This window comes from Nelusetta ayraudi, unplaced genomic scaffold, assembly GCF_046127955.1.
Source record: "Nelusetta ayraudi isolate G7.1 ecotype Tasmania unplaced genomic scaffold, CSIRO-AGI_Nayr_v1 ptg000070l, whole genome shotgun sequence".
Lineage (NCBI taxonomy): Eukaryota > Metazoa > Chordata > Actinopteri > Tetraodontiformes > Monacanthidae > Nelusetta > Nelusetta ayraudi.
The window spans coordinates 7,999,300-8,017,442 of NW_027466120.1; the positions used below are offsets into that span (position 1 = coordinate 7,999,300).

Sequence of the window (18,143 nt, forward strand, 5' to 3'; positions counted from 1 at the left end):
GCTTATTTTATAGTCTTTCTTTGTCCAATAATCCAATAAAACCAATCTATAAATGAATTAATACATGCATTAATAATTAACATCATCATCTATGATCTATGTAATGCTATTCAGTGCAACGTTTTCTCCCATTCGACATAGGGGTGCGCAGTCCTTGTAATCAACAGGACAAGAAAAAAGCAACACTTCAAATAATAAATCAGCGGGTGTCACATGAAAGGGTCATACTCTGATTTTATGATTCCAATAAGAAATTTATACCTTGAGCCTCATTCCATTCCATTGTTTACAGCTCAATAGCTTTTATATGGTGGCAAAAAGCAAGATGTATACACCCTGCGCAAACAAACCAAATTAAAAAAAAAAAAAAAAATGCCCAGCAATGACAACAGCGGCCAATGTCATGAGAGTATTTGCAAATGACAGGACTGCAACAGCACTGCCAATCAGATGGCTGAAGATGCCGGTCTTAGATTGCTACACTTGGTACATCTGCAATACATGCAAGTGAGCCCGCACTCATCATAGTTCTGTCTATTTGCATGCTTATAATGACCATTAACACAGCACATCATAAAACAAAATAGGTTGATCGTCATAATAAAACCAAACCATTTGAATGCAAGTTATTTTTCACATTTGGCGACGAGGCACGGCGCTGTGTTTTCAGAGCATGAGCAAGATTTCCTCCATGTTAAGTTCCAGATGTGTGGCATTTGGCAAAAACTGATTTATTTATTTATTTATTTTTGTAGATCTCAGAAATCCAACGTAGCTTGTACAACGAGGTCCAACTAACAGTCTTCATAAATATCATTTGTGCCGGTGGCCATCTCCCGTTTTTACCGCGGTAACAATCTTGAGCCTGCATAGAACCCCTTGTAGGGGACCAAGAAGTAAAACTATCAATTTAAACAGCGGCGTCTCTTTCAAAATAAAGTCATTACACGTGTCAATCTACAGTTTAACACGGAAACAATTTTCTTTCAGCACACCCACTTTTCAACTGAAAGCTGGTGAAGAGCTATGCAGAGAAATGTGTCAGTTTGTGCTCCACCTTTACACAAGCACTTAGTTCTGCTTTGAAGGACACTTTACCGATATTCAACTAAGAAAAGGTTGCATTTAGGAAAAGTGTGTTGCCGACAGCTCGAACCAAAGCGGCCCAAACTGACTGGAACCAGAGACAGGAGAGGCCGCAAATCACAAGATTGCAGCTCTTTCATAAATATGAAGGAGACCTCATCTGCAAACATAACACCTTGCCCCAAATGTAACAGCGCATTTACACATCATTTAGTCACTGGTGCAGTGGGAATCCTGTGTAGATATCCAAGTCCCACACAATGACTAACGCACTCCCACACTGCATGTTTGACCCCCCCCCCCCCCCCCCACACTACATAAGAGCTGCTCTGTCATGACCACTTCCGCTCTCTACTCGGGCTTTAAAATAATTGTCATAAAGCAAAGAGGAAACCAGGCTGCCGACAGTCACAGTAGTTTATTCTTTACGCGTGTTAAATAAATTACAGCATGAGCGCACGCACACACACACACACACCCGCATACACAGTACAAACAGATTCTTAAAAAACACTTGTCATTGGTTGAGGGATGTGACGCGACTACAGACATGCGCGTGTTCTCAAATGCAAACAGGTAAAAGCAGAGTCTTCAGCAAATAAGGCGGCTTTACTACACTCGATTAGGCTGCTTGGATAACAGTTACATAAATAGTGAACTAGATCTATGCCAGAGGGACTGTCAAGAGTGATACAGAGTAGTGAGTGTGATTTCTCTGAAAAGAGGACATTGTATCCTCCTTACATGAATTAAGTCGTAACTGTATGAGTAAACCATGACACATGCATGGGAGTAGTGTTCCGTCTTTCTCAGCCTTGGCTGTGGGAGTGCTGGCACACCACTTACAAACACACACAACCCACCCTGACCCACCCTTGCATTTGGAGGCATTCTTCCCACCTGCACAAACTGCTCTTCTTGCCTGATGGCGTTGCGATTATCATAAAACAAAGGCGTAACAGCGCAGCCTCTTACACACCGGAGAAAATCTAGACACCTGCGATGGGACGGCTACTGGAGGGATGGAAGCGTTGCAATGGTCGGTCGGTGGTCGGGTCACTTCTGCTCTCGCCTCCAAACGATGACCATGCCGGTGGAATCGGCAGATGCCAGTAAGCTCTCGTCACAGTTGAAGCTGACGTCCAGCACTGGTCCCCCGTGACCCTGCAGCTTGTTTACAATGGCCTTGGTGTTCCGCTCCACGTCGAAGAAGTAGACGCAGGCGTCCTCGCTGCCAGTCACTGTGAGGAGGGGAGCGATCGGGAGTGCGCGGTGTTAGATTAGAGGTGAAGAGACACGGTGGGGGAGACACTGTCTCTGCACTGCCCGACGGCCCCAACAGTCGAAAAACAGCTTCGCAAAGACGGCCGTACTGAAGAAATCAGGGAGGATAAAGCTCAGAAATGAGCAGCTTGCAGAAATATTAATTTTAAAGGAAACATCGGTTTTTAAATTGCTTCTGTTTTCCTTTGTGAAAATGAAGCCAATCAGCATTGCCAGGCTTTTGTTTCCAACAAAATGACACATCGGTGGTGAGACGCGAGATACTCGTGTTAATCAGAGACACAAATATCCTCCTTTCAACAGTGACGAGGCTGCAACACAAGAAGAGTTGTGCGGGGAATCAACCGAGGTGAGAAAAGTCAAGTGAGGTGAAGCTGCAAGGGAGCGTCAAACAGCTGCAGCTCTGAAAAATGCCACTGATTGACAATTCTACTGCATCCTTTCAGCCCCCCCCCCCACGCCCACCAACAAAGAGCACAAGGCACAATGCGAGATTTTCTGAAAGGAACCTGATGCACAGATGTTGCACAGTTATTATTTTACTGGCAGAGCTCTTACCCACACACGCCCCCTGTCTGAAAGACATGAGGGGGCAGAAGATGCTGTGAACCAGCTGCGAGCCGTGCTGGATGGGGAAGCTTCTCTTCAGCTGCAGTGTCCCCTCGTTGTCCACCACCCTGCAGACGCAACAGAGAGAGGGGGAGGGGGAGAGAGAGAGAGGGGGAGAGAGAGAGAGAGAGAGAAAGAAAGAGGGAGAGAAAGAGAGAGAGAGAGAAAGAAAGAGGGAGAGAAAGAGAGAGAGAGAGAGAGAGAGAGAGAGAAAGAGAGAAATAAAGAAAAAACATCGTTTTTGACGTCACTGTGTATCCTTGCGCAAGGAAATTGGCTTAAAAAAAAGACACTTTGTTGTAATGAAAGGCTGACTGGGCCTTGCGGACCTGTACAGCAGCAGCTTATTGACGCAAGCGTTGACCAGCAGGGAGGGGTCTCTGGCCTCTCTGCTGATCCAGGAGCGTGCTGATATGCTACAGATGGAGCTGCCTTCACTCACCACCAGGCGCTTGGCTTTGGTCAGCTTCCCTGAGGGGGTGGGGGGGGGGCAGGTTAGGGTGAGTGGGTGGGAGGCAGAGTAACAAACCAACAGAGGCAGAAAAAGCAGAAGCCCTCAAAAATACATCATAAAAATAATTATGATAACAATAACGCTAATACGTTTTATTTATCAAGCACATCTCAAAGGTTAAAACATATCAGAATAAAATCCGCTGTTTAAAAATGCTTAAAAATACACAAACAATAAAATCAAAAGCAGATCAGAGTAAAATAAGCAAAAACAGGGAGGACAGTATCAGTTGTAGTTCAAAACTAATCAGCAAGTAAAAAAAAAAGTGAGTAACATTAAAACAGTAACTCAACATTAAAACCATTATGGCATAGAAGTCTTAATTTGAATGACGGCAGGTCAGAGGAAGAAGATGTTATGGATGAAAAGGTGGAGGTTGCACCTGTGGCCATGTCAAAGAGGAAGGAGAAGATGCTTCCTCGGTCGTCACCAGCCCAGAGGATGCGTCCAGGAGCGTCGAAGGAGAGCGAGAGCACGCGGCCAGTCAGCTTGCTGGAGCCGCCCTTCACCTTCTTGCCAGTGGAGATGTTCACCACCTGCAAGTGGTGCTTGGCGTTTCCTACCTGCAGCGCACCGACAAAGACCTTCACCATGTGCCCAGAGCAGCAGCTAAACAACAAGTGACATGGAGGCATTAGCGGACCTAGCGGTTAGCGGTTAGCATTATGTGCAATTATTAAGAGCAAATTACCCACTCTAATTCTTTGGAGTAAACTCTGACTTATGTTTACACAATATATATATATATATATATATACATATACATATATATATATATATATATATATATATATATATATATATATATATATGTATATATGTACACACACACACACACACACACACACACACACACACACACACACACACACTATATTTATATATACATATTATGCAGCATTTCTCTTAGGCATTAATGGATACTTTTTGCCTTTCTACAAAGTCATTTTTATCTTTTTTGTATTATTAAAAGGGCCAGAGAATCAAATCATTGCCTACGCAGAGTAAATGGGCATCAAATAAGTGGTTCATAATTTGTTCTTTTTTTGAATAATACAAAGAGAGAATGACTTGTGTGAGTCATGTGAAGAGTCATGCTTCAATTGTTAAATGTTAACCGAAGGAATAAGGACAGCTTTTTGAGCCGTTCGCAATCTAGTATTTACTTTACAATCAACTACAAAATGCACCGGTAGTTTATTTCAGGTTTAATGAACACTTTGCCTATAAAGGAACCGACATGATGCGCCTCCACGTTGGAAGAAAGAACCAAATGTTTGCAAACAAACCTGATGTCAATATTTGGCATAAACGAACCTCAACATCAAAACGTGAAATTGTAATTTGATAAAAATTACAAAGACAAATTTCCGCCAGCAAACATTGCATCAGCATGATATATGATATGAACAGCTGATTGAGATAATTAACGTTAACGCCAGCTGCAGTGCCGTGTGGAAAAGTGCAAATGAAAAAAAACAAAAAAAACAAAATAATTTTCATTATTTTTTCATTATGAATAACCAAAGACAAATCTTATTATAAGCTTAATGTTGACCAACTGTAACTTTCCAAAGAATTCTGTGGATAGGATGCAAATTTAAGAAAAGACATTTGGAACACACAGAGACAGAGAGAGACAGAGAGAGAGGGGGTTGTGGGGGAGGGGGGGGGGCAGGACTCACCACAGTCAGATTGTTATTCATGGGCTGGAAGGTGCAGCACAGCAGCTCGCTGGACTCTGGATCCCTGACCTCTCGGATGCATCGGCCGTCCTCCGTGTTCCAGATGCGCAGAGTCCCGTCCAGCGACGTTGACACAATGATGTCATTGCTCAGAGACCACGCAAAGTCCGTGACGGGACCTCCGTGACCTTTCAGGGTCACCTTCACAGTGGGAGGCGACGGGGACAGTGTCATGATGGACAGAGTGCCATCCAGCGAGCAGCAGGCCAGCAGGTGCTTGTCATCGTTGGCAAACTGCAGCCGCGGAACTGATGAGGGAAAGCAGGAGAGAATGCAAACTGAGGGGAAAGACCTGCTCACAGTTTGTCAACAGCGGTGATGCAGGTGTGGATGCTACATGAGGGGGATAAGTGGGCTACTTTTGACGACGTAGCCTGTACAGTACGAGGGTTCATACACATAAATGGTCACATGTGACGTTTACCTACCTGCTGAATCTACATGTTGGTCAAATATGTGGTGCATGCCAGCAAAGGCATAATTTTCACTCAGTGTGGTGTCTCCGGCCATGGCGCGGCTGGCCTCTGCCACTGAGGTGGGCACCAGACTGCCCGGAGGCCTGCATCCACAAAGAAAGACAACACAGCGTGAAACTTGAGGCAGTGGTGCACTGGTTGCTGAATGTGATTGGATGATTTCTTTTTGATTTTTTTTCTTCTCCGCACCTCTCTTCATAGACAGCTCTGTTCATCTGAGCCTGAAGTTGGTAGGAGCCTCGACTGACGGACCGACGGTGACCGCGGGCCCCTTGAGCACGGGGGTCCTCCTCAAAGTCCTGCAATGGAGAGAGAGAGAGGGGGGGGAGCAACATAATCTCCAAGGAGTTGAGTAAACTTGTAGTTGCAATGATTGAGAAGAACACATAAAAATAAATAAAAATAAAATAAAATCACATGCTTAAAAGGTAAATGATGCTGCCTCTGCATGGGCAAAGCCAGCCATTTCAACCAAGCTGCTCAGCTTATCTTGCATGGGCAACCACATTACTGTCTGGTCTTGCCGTCGATAAATGTCAGCAAAACTGGAGTCACGTCATTCACCGGACTCTCACATGTTCAACTACACAGGAATCAACCAATATTAACTTCAATCTTTAAGAACTCCATTTCAGAATTTCCACCACCCCCCCGCCCGCCCTGTCTGTCACTCTGGGTCTGACCTCCATGCGGTCCAGTGTGGTGCGGGAGCTGCGCACACTGCTGGCCCTGAAGCTGCTCTGCTCAGACAGGGGCCCGTAGCGCAGGGCCAGCAGCTGACTGCGCAGCCTCAGGTACTGCCTGCGCAGCCCCGGCTCAAAGCCACACTTGGCGTTCTCTCTGAGCAGCTGGCTGCGTCGGCGGATGTACTGAGTTCGGAACTGTGGGAAGGTAGGCGTGCGGTAAGCATTGTACCTGCGGAGACACAACAAGACAAGACGTATATGTTTATCTACGCATGTACGGTGAGAGACAGAGGCAAAAATAAAAATGCTTACAATATATCACAAGATATATGAACGCGTTAGGCCAGAGGTGGGCAAAGTTTCAGACTGATGGGAGAGCCTCCAGCAGAGCCCGAGACCCTGAGCTCAGGAAGAAGTGGGTTTTGGAAGTGGATGGATGGATGTAGTAAACATGTGCTTTAATATCATTTGAAAATGAAGCGTGACAACAAAATGTGTGTCTTTGAAGCCCCTCGGATTCCAGCTCTTTATTGAAACGACTCTTAAAACACTGGGGGGGAAAAATAGATGAAAGCAATTTTATTCCTTACATAATATTAATATAATTTCTTCCAAATTCAGCAGGGCTGGATTAAAGATTTTAAGAGGCCTCATATGGGCCCTCGGACCGTAGTTTGCCCATGCCTGATGTTGACTTTTGACCTTAGTTAGTTGGTTGGTTGGTTAGAACAGTGGTGAATCTCACCTTGCGTCCACTGCCAACACCTGCTGCCAGACTGCTGCCATTCCACAATCACTCCGAGTCAAGGAGGGGGTCCACTGCCAGGGCAGTCCTGCCAAAGATAACACTGAAGCATGTCAACAGTCGTAATCAACTGGTGGAAGCACTGCGTTGAATGGATTGCATTTGCAATGCGGATGTAAATAGCACGTTGGCAACGCCAGTGTGAAACCGTCGACGTCACGTGATAAAGCAGATTTTAATGGTTCCTCGATAAGACACGATTCAATTCAAACTGATAATGAGTTCGAATAACGACACAACATTAATGAACCTATCCCAACACAGTCACATTAAGAATGGTTGCGTTCGCAGCATCAGCAGCATCAGCAGCAGGTGAACCTTCTACACGTCAAAACGTCGCAAAGCGAGTTAGCAACTAGCACGCTAGTCAACATCGAGCGATGCCGTGGCGCACACATGACTTTTCTGCTCGTTTTCCCACAGAGCAGCTACACCTCTACACACTGCGCCTGCTATGCAGAGCGTCGTTCTCGATAGTGTGATAAACCAGCCAGGGAACACCGAAAAATGTTGCTGAAAGCGTCTCACCTTCCTTAGCTTCTTCCCATCGCTGCTCGCTATGACAAGTCACATGACCGGCGGTGGGCGTGGCCAGCCCACTGTCTGTCTGTCTCTCTGGCGCCGGGGACGGATTACTCACTTTTTGTTCTTGGTTATGGCTTTCCCCCCTTTTTGGGTTAATTACTGTTGCATAAATAGTACCAATAAAGCTAACCGCTTCAATCTCTAGCTCTTGGAGTTTAGGGTGTATAAGTGCACGTATGTGCAATTTCTTTTTTTTCAACCACACACGTTTAGTAATAAAAGAATTGTGTTGAGCTATTTAATTTGTGGGCTTTTTTTTTTTTTTTTTTTTTTTTTTTCTTAATTGTAAATTTTTAAATTATAACGTCATCCTCTTGCCAGATGCTGCTAACAAACAATGGGAATGTTAATAAATACAAATTTAGCTCCAATCGTCATTCATTTACAAAGCTAAATGCAAACTGTGATTGCCACTGGTTGGCAAAACTCACCCAGAGTCCACACCCACTGATCTTACCCTCGTTTTGTCTATTTTTGCAATTAAAAATCTGCTTGTTTTATCAGATTTATCCAGTGTCTGATACGGTGGATAAAACATGAAAGGAAATTGTCACAGACCTAATACACCCCCCTCACACCCCAAACAGAAGCAACACATCATCAGTGCGCCATCGGTAACATGATGTAAATGCTGTCTTGTCATGAACAATAGGTGAGCACACACAGTTCCAGTGATTTCACAATAGCAGTATTACAAGGTCAGCTCGGAGGTTTCGCCTGGCTCAGCAAAGACCTGCAGAGCTGTGCGCTGTGCTGCTCAGCTGACGGGGCTCTTTGCTTGTTCATGGGGCTCTTTCTCGAAGGGGCCCCAGTAACGCAGCCATTCACAAGCATGGGCCATAAATGACCGAGTTGAACACCACACTGCATTCTCAGAAATCAGCACAGACACTGGAGCACAGCCAAAATGCCAGGAACGAAAGGTAAGCAACGCAAATCCGAGAAAGAAATGTTTAATTTACCAGGTTGCTAAGTATGCTGAGTGTTTGCCATAGAAACATTGGGGGGAAAGGACTTTTTTTTTTTTTTTAACAACGTTAAACAAGTGTGACTGTTTCAATGATTTTCAGGTAATAAGTCGGACAAGAAGTCAGCTACCAAGGTAGGAAACTGATGTCAAACAGAGTCAGAAAACCATTCTGAGCCGTAGTTTCCAGCTTTATTTTTATTTATTTATTCCTCTTGACTTCACAGCAACCTCAGAGTCCTAAAGAGCAGCCGAAGAAAGGTGATCAGAAAGGAGATGATAACAAGAAGCAAGGAGGTAAACATTTACATAAACCTATCTTTCATCAACACTGTTAGCCAAACGGCAGGACTGAGCATGTTTGTTCTAGCTCGGAAAATGGAACAGACATGGGATTATTATACGGGAGTGTGAAATGAAGATGCAGTGACTGCTGTGTCTCCAGTGAAGTTATCTGTCTGTGTTTCATCCCCTTCGCAGGACAGCCGAAGGGAGAGAAGCAATAACTTCCAGGCCTTTGTGAAGATGGCTCTGGAGACACTGCTGGGGTCCTGTCGTCGCAAACACGGCGGCCCGCGGGGCAAACAGGGCTGAGAGCCTCACACTTTCCCTCTGAGCCTGCAGACTGAACTGTGGCATCACCGGATCCAACGCAGCATCTGCTCACCTCACTGCAGAGAAAGTGGGCCCAATCTCCATCCATCACCATCTGTTGGTCAACCCCTGTTTCTTCTCCTCCCCTCCCCCACCCCCTCTCTCTCCACACTTATTTCCTCCTACCGTCTGCTCTGGTGTATTCCATGCTGAGAAATACACTCCTGGTAAAACATTGCTTTGAGCTAAAAAAAAAAAAAAAAAAAAGTTTGTCTTCCCTCTTTTCCTTCCTGAATCCACCTCTTCCCAGACAGACTGTCTAACAGTCCGCAAATTCTTCTTGTAAATAATCATTCAAATAAACAACCATTTCTTATGGCAGCGTATGGTCGTTCTGAGTTGTATTTATTACTCACATCTTGGTTCCACAGGACAAAATAAAGAATGCAGACAGCGTTTCATGTAAAATATTTATAAAAATATCACAGGAATATCAGTGTGTTCACATTTACAGGGAGAGAAATTGGTTCAGAGTAAAACAATATTGAAAATACTTTAATTCTTGGAGAGGGACGTCTGCAGAGACCGAGCACTTGTTCTCAGGCATACACAAACATTGTAAGGCTCTAATCTAAAACACTACATCTTCAAGTAATGAAGTCATTCCTCTGAAGGTCTAGATTCAATAAAGACATTGACAACTGTGAGCAAAAACAAATCTGATTCAGATGCTTGTTTGTTTCTACTCCCAAGAATCATCAGTCACACGAATGCGTCGTTCAAAGCAGCAGTGTGATGTGTGAGTCTGCAATCGAGGCTAAATATTTCATACAATGTGCTGCGTTATCAAGACTATTTATAAGATATCACAAATCATATTTATTAAAAAAAACAAAGAAAATCAACACTACCACTATTAGTAAATGTTATCACAAAACATGATAAATAGATTTAGTGGTTAGGAGAAACAATTACAATGAATACCTGTGCTCTCTTCATTTGAAAGGTAAACCTTTGGTTACCGTATACATGCGAAAAGGGATAAAATAATGGATCTCTGGTGATACTCAACATTTTAGTTATTGCCAAAATCCACTGTTGCAAAAGTGAATTCTCTGTGAGCAAACCCTGATGCACTTCTAATTAAAGGGGTCGTTTAATTTTTATAATAAAAAATACATAATGTGCTGTGACAGTCTGCAGAGAATTAATAGGTAGGGAGGTCTGACTTGTATCAGATTCACAAAGGATCTTGTGAGCGGTGTCATGTGAGAATTTGCCTTTTTCTCTTCGACCTCGTCATGTGAGAGGAGAGGAAAGTGTGCAACTCCTCACTAATCTGAAAAACGACTGAAGATTATGTAGCTGCGTCTGGTAGCCTTCCTCAACCTTCTACACCTGTGAAATAATACAGGCATGCATGGAACTGGCGGCATGCATGGAACTGGTGGCAACCCACTTTGACGCTAAAAGATTTTTGATGACTGAAGAATAAATAAAAGGGAAAAATATGTATCTAGTGATTTTGAGCTAAGCTGTCCCTTTAATTTCAAGACATTTATCAGGAGTGGTCGCTTCGCCGCAAACAGTGTGTACTGTTGGTAAATAGTTGAAAATCAAAAGAATGAATCACCAGCCTGGTGTGTGAAATCTAGAGAACATGATGAGAAAAGAGTTGAGGCAGGTGGAGACCACACCCGCAGCCTCTTTCCATGCTGAAACCTAGATAACGGGGTCTATCGCGTGTCCACAGAGAGGAGCGGCAGCAATCTCTGCTGATTGCTATTGATTGTGACTCGCGGTGAGACGTCGGCATCTGCTGTCACAACGTGAGGGTGAAAAGAATGTGATAAGGAGTGGAGGGAGGATGGAGATTATCAAAAACTAGTCCCCAGCAGGTTGCAATCATAGATAACTCGGCCAACGTGCGGAGCAACCTGAATGCAGGGCTGTTGGTTGGCTGCTGTGCACGAGGTGATTCGCTTCTCCGCGCTCCGGCGCAGACCAAGGTCACAGTGCAGGAGTGGAACGCCTGTCCTTGAAATCTCATTATTGCTTTGTTTACCTTCCCCGTCCCTTTGTTTTTTAAAGGATGAGGCGGTAGAGTATCCAGCACCCGAATGTGACCCAGTGGCTCGTCCAGCTCAGATCCGACCACTTCTGAATGGTATGATGGGTGATATCATCCTGCAGGGGGCAGTGAATAGCGAATGTGAACATAGACTTTTTGCTTTTCACTAATCAGATCAAGAGAAGTCATTGTGCGTCTTGGAATATGCTCGCACGCAGTCACCCAGTTGACGTGTGCCGTGTACACATTGAACACTTATGAAATCGGCCCTACAATAAACTCATGATGCTCAACGCCTAAACTGTTTGATTTCACTCAGTTAGACTTAGTAGTTTTCAAGATAATTGCTTTCAAAATGATGGCAAGTTTTTTGGACACCCTGGCCTGTATATATATTATGCATACACATACATACATATATATGTGTGTGTGTGTGTGTGCATGTGTATTACAGCTGAGGTTGCATTCCTGTATTGCTTTACACATTCACATATGTCACATACTGCGTGCAGTTTATGAGTACCAGGTGTCGTTTCAAGCTGATCTATTTTGTGCATCTATCACATGACTATCCCCCCCACTCCCTCCATCGCTGCTCTTCCTGTACAGTCTGTACACTCCCCTCGCGCTAATGCATGTCAACACATTATAAAACAGACAACAGAGGCGTAATGCAGTTCCCCCTCTGTGAGCACGTTGACCTCACCTCATCCTCCTCAATGTAGTCCACACTTGAGTTGAAGACGGAGCCCAGGTAGGTCAGGTGGAGAATTGCCAAAGCGCTGAATGTAATATTAATCATGTACACCCAGAGTGCCTGCAGAGGGAGAGTGAGGGGGGACGAGGGGGAGAGAGAGGGAGAGAGAGAGAGAGAGAGAGAGAGAGAGAGAGAGAGAGAGAGAGAGACTTGGCTCAAGGGGTCGATATATCAATATTTCTTTTTGATTGTTGCACACAAGGTTATTCTCCCAAAGGTTCTAGAAACCTGCACTGTTTCCCTGCATGTTTTCACTCCTTGACAAAAAAGAGCACATTAGAAATCCTGCTATCTGCTGCTATTTATGTTTAAAAAAAAAAATTCTGCCATGTGTATTAAGTGCAGAATATCTTTTTCTCTTTCACTTCTGGAAATGCCATAAATGCTCACGATTCACTTGGAGAGCCTCACCCCTCGCAACATTTTCTTGATGTGTGCAACCAACAACAGCATGAAAGGGTATTTTTGGGTGACTTGCCAGTTGAATGCATCAATTTTAATAGTGGACGGCAGGGATTACTGATATTGAAGTGCCGGATATGAGATTTAAAGTGACCTAAAAATGGTTACCTGACATTTTTTTATGCCTTTATTAAAGTACTATTGGTTGTGTTTGAACTTTAACATAATAATAGCATTTACAATAATAAAAAAATAAAGATTGTTTTTTGTATTTGATGTAAACTATAACAATATAAGCGTTAGAAAATGAAATACAGTCATGTTTAATCCTGAATCTCCTGAACCAACGAGAGCTCAGCACCACCTTCCTTTTGCTCTGAGAGAAAGTGAAGCAAGTGCAGCAAGCTGCTGCAGCACTAATTAATTAGATGGAAAGAACTCCATTTCTGCCTGGTTACATTCAAGCATTAAAAGACCAGCAAAATAAGCTGCGTGCGGAAAAATAAAACCAATATACTCTTGATGCTGACCAGACTGTTTGGCGGCATTAGTGGTAAAATATACAATCCCAACAATAAAACCGTGCAGCATTACATCTGCTATTCAACTATTGCTTGAACTTTCGTTTCACCCAATCAAATGACCACGTTGCAGCAGTGAGAGGCTCAACATTACCTTCTTGTTCCTGTGTGTGCAGTTTGGCGGACATTTCCTTGACAGCACGCAGGCGTTAAAAATGGCTGCGAGCCTCTTCCGCAACACTGAAACACAGAAGCGAGACTGAGGCAATAAAATGAAGCTTGTGCAGGAGCTCTTTTTCCAAACACAAGTTAAATCACAGGCACTGCGGTGAGCAGAGCCACTGTGCCATAGCGGCTGCAATTAACCGTTACTGCAATGCTAAGCACCTTCCCTAAATGGAATGCTTCCAAAGTAGAGGGGAGAACATGAGGGTGACTCTCACCGTGCTCAATGTACGTGATGAAGCCAAGAGATATTAGCACTGCACCGAGGTGGAAGCTCAAACCCTGCCAGACAAAAAAGAGTTCAAATCTTAAACCGTGACACAAAGGCAGTTCAGAGTTTGCGGTACTGTATACAGCAGTTTCATATAGACACTCACATGCAGGAGGGAACTGGCTGTGTACGTCGCCATGACGGCCGTGAAAGTGCCAAACCTGAGAGCGCTCTTGAAAACATCTGTGGGATGAGAGCATCCAGGTGTTTGAGGGGAGGCGTCCGACGGAACGAGATGCAATTCTTCAGAACTGAGAGCAAACAAGCACGGAGCAGCTGCGGCCATAAAGCAAAAGCACTTTGTGAAATAACTCACAGGTGTGCAGGAAGCTGGACATGGGCAGATTCCACGACGTCACCACCTCCACCATCGACCGAGGAAACTCAATATTGAGCGGTTTAGACACAGTCATATCCCTGCAGGACAAAAGATGAAAAGGAGGCTTTTAAAAAAAGATCTGAGAGGAAAGAAACACATTTGATGTGCACAGGTGTCTTTTTTCTGACCATTTGAGGTTCTCTTTCTCCTCTGTGAAGCGTGCGCCGGCCAGAGTCGTAGTGGTCTCGCTCAAATAGGCCACAAAATAATTGCTAAAGTGGAAAGACATGGTGCTCTCGTACGCCAACAGCCACCTAATGCAGCAGCGTCGCGAGAGGGGGAAAAAAAATCAGACAACTGTTGACTCAGGCCCACGCGTGGGAAAAAGTACAGAATGAGATTGAAATACGTACTTTGCTGAAGCGCCTCTGAGCAGCAAGAGAGGGGGGGGGAGCATTTGCAGGGGAGAAACATTTAATATTAGTGAGGCATGAAATTCGAGTCGTGCTTAACTGACATGCGGCCTGATGAGGCTGTTTGTCAAGGTTAAGGTTTGCCACGTTTGTCATGAAGTTCTGGGGATGGAGAACGGGCGTGAGGGAGTCGAGGCTGCACATGGATTGGAAATGACGGTGGACACATGCATGAAGGTAAAGGTGCTGCATGGCTGCTAAACAGAAAACAAATGCAAGTATAAATACAACGATAAAAGGGGGCGTGACAACAACGTCAAACACGCTCAGAGAGAAATGAAGCGTGCAGAGCCGTTACCTGATCTTCCTCCTCTTTTTGCTGCAAACAAAACGTAGCAAGGTGATGAGTGTAATGAGAATAGAGTCCAGCTGCTCTGCTAAGCAGAGGGCAAATAAGGATCGACGTGTCCCCCTCACCTCCGCAACAGCTTGTCTCCAAAGACTGGTATGAAGTAAGGGAAGAGGTACGGCGCCACGCAGTTGGAGAGAACAAGGCAGAGCTGGCTCTTCACCCAGCTACTGGACACTTTGAACAGCCAGGAGAAGGACTGAGGGGGGGAAATAAGCTCATCTCAGAAAATTGCTTGCCCACGCTTGTCTTTTTAAGTTTAAAGATATTCCATTGTGCTCACCAGCTTACGCCCCTCCAAAGCTTCTTTGTAGCTGTTAAAGCTAATCCAGGGACCAAAGATGACTGTGCCCACAAAATAAATATAACCCATAAACTCGACGGGTGATGGTACGCCGGCCACAACCCCCCGGTCTAAATCAAAGGCCAGAGAGATGGCTTTCATCGCCACCACCATCTGTGAACCTGGACAGGAGAAGCAGCGCAGTCGTCACAATCAAACACGGGCCCACGGAAGAGTCGCTGCAGAAACGTGTTAAATGATGCCGCAAACACAGACACGGAAGCCCACCTCTCATCTTGTGCCAGTTGGTGGTGTCCATCATGTGCAGCTCTCTGATTAAATTAAAACAAGAGCCGTTTCAGTTCGGACGAAGCTCTAATCACGACGGTCTCTCTAATTGTTTAAAGCAGCCAGAACAGAAGGTGACACTCTTACCCCAGTAGCAGGTAGATGAGCACGGTAATGGAAAGGAAGGTGCCTCTCATGGTGGAGTGGCGGCACAGGAAGAGGAAGAGGTAGCAGAGGAGGCTGAGAAGGACCACCCAGATCATGTGGAGCTCGAAGAACAGGTAGAGGGTGTAAAAACCTCCGGCCACTGTGCCCAGGTGCTTCACAAAAGACGGAAGGCCTGGAAGAGCACAGGACACAGTGAGGCAAACATAACATAGGCTTATTACAAGGGAAAGAAAACAGTGTGTGAACACTCACTCAACATCCAGAGGAGGCGACACAACAGGCAGATGACCAGGAGCTGCCACACCTGCTCCAGGCCCTGTTGAGCTGTGGGCAGCAGGCAGCCATGAGGAAGTTCCTGGAAGAACTTCTGGCGGCTTAACGCTCCCATGACGAGACTTGGAGGAGAAAGGTTTGAGCCAAAGCAGAAGGTTTGAGGAAAAAAGTCTCAAGCTGAGTGCAAGAGATGAAGATCAGTGAGTACTTTGATTTGCATGGGCCGCACAGATTTGTTCCCTTCCAGCTGAGCAAGTTGGTAACAGCGTTGGTAACTGTAGTGATTTGCTTGGAAATCAGTCAGGAAATTAATCATGCATGGCAGCTCGATGGTTCTAATTTTATCTCTGAAACCGAAACCCCGATTAACTCAATGTCAACGAATTCCAGCAGAAGTCGCTTTGAAAATTTCAGTAAATTCCATCACTAATCAGCTTCCTTCGTATAAGAGAGAGATGCGACTACTTCAAGCTGCTCTCAAAAGTCACAGCAGAGGATCAGGAAGAAGTTACTTCGAGATGTGAAGACTGGATGCTGCTAAAGAGGTGTTGAAGCTGCTGGAAGCTGTCATTTAGCCAGAGCTGGACAGCATTAATGCATGTAAATAAAATATACTCTCTAATACAATTCACAACCACCAATACATTACGTCCCTTACATTAAACACAGCCTTTCATCATGGGTGACGATGCAGGGCTACTGTCAAGATGTCACAAATCTGATGCACCCACAAACAGTTGGCGATTAGTTCGTTTTCAAACGATTTCTATGGGCTTTTTCCAATGTGTAGGTGAGAAAAATCCAAACAATACAAGAGTTACTGACCCCTGGCTTCAGCTAACAAAGCTTCCCCCTGAAACAATACTTATTGATCAGACCAAACTTAGACCAGATGAAAACACATGTGCTTTGAGCTGTGGGGGATTGACCCCAATGCTAATTTCCCATTTCAGCTCTCCAGCTGCTTTGCAAGTCTGTGCCAGCTGAGGCTATTATTGATGGTTCTGAGTAAGATGGATGTCCGGGTGATCATTTTAATTACATATGTAAAATGTTTCACATAAAAAAAAAATAATAATACTGCAGATTGCGGTAAAGCGTGTAGATCCTGACACAATAAGGCAGTTTTTAATGGCAGAGCAGCATTCCGGAGCATCCTAGTGCAAACAAACATAGACGTTGACGCTATTTTGCACAAGATCACGCTGTCTCCGCAATGCAGTCGACCAGAGGGGGTTGAGTTGACTCACAGCTGCACGCCTTCAGCGCGCTGCATCAACACTACGTCTTGCTCGGCCGATGTGCAACGACCATCAGTCGTCAGATTTATGCGTGGACGACGCAAAAAGGTCGCTAACCTTGCTTCACCTAGCACCTAGCTTCACCCAGGATTTACAGCTCCAAGAGCATCGTTCTGAAAGCATCGTTCTCCTGCCCAGCCCCCCTCGCTCTGGAGGCAGCTGGCTGGAAGAACCGGAGCCGAACTTACCCTTTCCGAGCGGCAGCTGGTGCCTCCCTCCCTCCCGCCCTTGTCGTGTCTCTGGCCGGCTACGTCCCCCGGGCCCCCTCACGGTTCCCTCCCGGTGCTTACCGCTGTGTTTTGGACACGCTCGGTCCAGATGCCGCTTATCTGGAGCCCATTGTCACAGCATCAGCACCACTCGGCTGTCATTTACCAGCCAGGCGGAAACGTTGGCTATCAGCCAATCAGATGTCGCGATTCACAAAAATCAGCCAATCACCGCCACGCTTTAACTCCAAGTGACAGACAACGTGGCTAATCGTAGTAGCTAAATACCGAAAACCCGTGCCTTCTGACCAATAGCGTGTGTACAGCGTGCAGACGATTTCAGAGAAGTCTTATATTCGTTTCATTAGATGTGGTGTCGGAAAATATCGCGATCGCTTTCGGTGGAAGGTTTTAAAATAATGATTTCAGTCTGAGTTTGGTTAAAGAATGTACAAATCACAGACCTACAAGGTAGTTTATTAAACGAACTGCAAATGTCCTCATCTGATTGTTTTCAGCAATACAAGTTAAATACAGTGGAATCAATTGAATTTACATTCTAATTGTATGAACCCAATGACCCATTTTTACATATTTAAAAGTCTATATTTGTAGCAGAAACTTGATTTATAAAGAAGATAAATCTTTATGGCCTTCATTCATAAATGACCATGCAATAAGAGTTGAGACAATTTAATGGTTGGGTAACTAAAACGATTATAACTCACGTAACCACATAAATCTCACTGTGAAGTAAAACAAGAGTTATACTAGTGAGCACAGGTTGGACGTAATGAAGTACGAATATTTTATTACTGTACTTTGGTATATTTTTCTTGCATCTAAACATGACTTTAGTATTTCTTTTTCTGACAACTTTCT

The 18,143-nt window shown here is 44.8% G+C and overlaps 2 protein-coding genes and 1 long non-coding RNA gene across 5 annotated transcripts; 1 reads left to right on the top strand and 2 right to left on the bottom strand.

The window, feature by feature from the left end:
• Nucleotides 1–1,485: 1,485 nt before the first annotated feature.
• Nucleotides 1,486–7,859, bottom strand: wdr13 (WD repeat domain 13). Its single transcript, XM_076042477.1, has 10 exons — nt 7,734–7,859; nt 7,146–7,233; nt 6,398–6,629; nt 5,904–6,013; nt 5,667–5,797; nt 5,179–5,486; nt 3,876–4,056; nt 3,309–3,450; nt 2,929–3,047; nt 1,486–2,327 (listed from the first exon to the last, which is right to left on the bottom strand). Exons 2-10 carry the CDS (start codon nt 7,184–7,186, stop codon nt 2,143–2,145), a joined length of 1,449 nt encoding a protein of 482 aa, XP_075898592.1. The 5' UTR covers nt 7,187–7,233; nt 7,734–7,859; the 3' UTR covers nt 1,486–2,142.
• Nucleotides 7,860–8,389: 530 nt separating this feature from the next.
• Nucleotides 8,390–9,732, top strand: LOC142899067 (uncharacterized). Its single transcript, XR_012928683.1, has 4 exons — nt 8,390–8,713; nt 8,861–8,892; nt 8,985–9,054; nt 9,238–9,732. It is a non-coding gene; the product is annotated as an uncharacterized LOC142899067 (long non-coding RNA).
• Nucleotides 9,733–9,807: 75 nt separating this feature from the next.
• LOC142899055 (protein-serine O-palmitoleoyltransferase porcupine-like) lies at nt 9,808–17,442 on the bottom strand. 3 transcript variants are annotated; one of them, XM_076042484.1, is made up of 15 exons: nt 17,343–17,442; nt 15,731–15,873; nt 15,458–15,650; nt 15,311–15,354; nt 15,023–15,204; nt 14,808–14,938; nt 14,689–14,709; nt 14,331–14,345; nt 14,106–14,231; nt 13,915–14,015; nt 13,705–13,781; nt 13,546–13,609; nt 13,257–13,342; nt 12,129–12,239; nt 9,808–11,538 (listed from the first exon to the last, which is right to left on the bottom strand). In XM_076042484.1, exons 2-15 carry the CDS (start codon nt 15,864–15,866, stop codon nt 11,437–11,439), a joined length of 1,389 nt encoding a protein of 462 aa, XP_075898599.1. In that variant the 5' UTR covers nt 15,867–15,873; nt 17,343–17,442; the 3' UTR covers nt 9,808–11,436. The 3 variants fall into 3 exon arrangements, with proteins under 3 accessions (XP_075898599.1, XP_075898600.1, XP_075898601.1); XM_076042485.1 differs by having other exon boundaries at nt 17,241–17,353; XM_076042486.1 differs by lacking the exon at nt 14,331–14,345.
• Between the last annotated feature and the right edge of the window lie 701 nt (nt 17,443–18,143).

Bases quoted from the DNA above. Each gene is read 5' to 3' on its own strand.
- wdr13 (XM_076042477.1), bottom strand. From the start codon at position 7,186: ATGGCAGCAGTCTGGCAGCAGGTGTTGGCAGTGGACGCAAG. The intron at 5,798-5,903 runs GTGCGGAGAAGA...TTGTGGATGCAG, and splicing joins AGAGCTGTCTATGAAGAGAG to GCCTCCGGGCAGTCTGGTGC. The intron at 3,048-3,308 runs GTCCGCAAGGCC...TTGCGTCTGCAG, and splicing joins AATAAGCTGCTGCTGTACAG to GGTGGTGGACAACGAGGGGA.
- LOC142899055 (XM_076042484.1), bottom strand. From the start codon at position 15,866: ATGGGAGCGTTAAGCCGCCAGAAGTTCTTCCAGGAACTTCCTCATGGC. The intron at 14,710-14,807 runs GTGAGGGGGACA...TTTTGTTTGCAG, and splicing joins GGAGACAAGCTGTTGCGGAG to CAAAAAGAGGAGGAAGATCA. The intron at 12,240-13,256 runs GTAATGTTGAGC...CTCCCTCTGCAG, and splicing joins GCACACACAGGAACAAGAAG to GCACTCTGGGTGTACATGAT.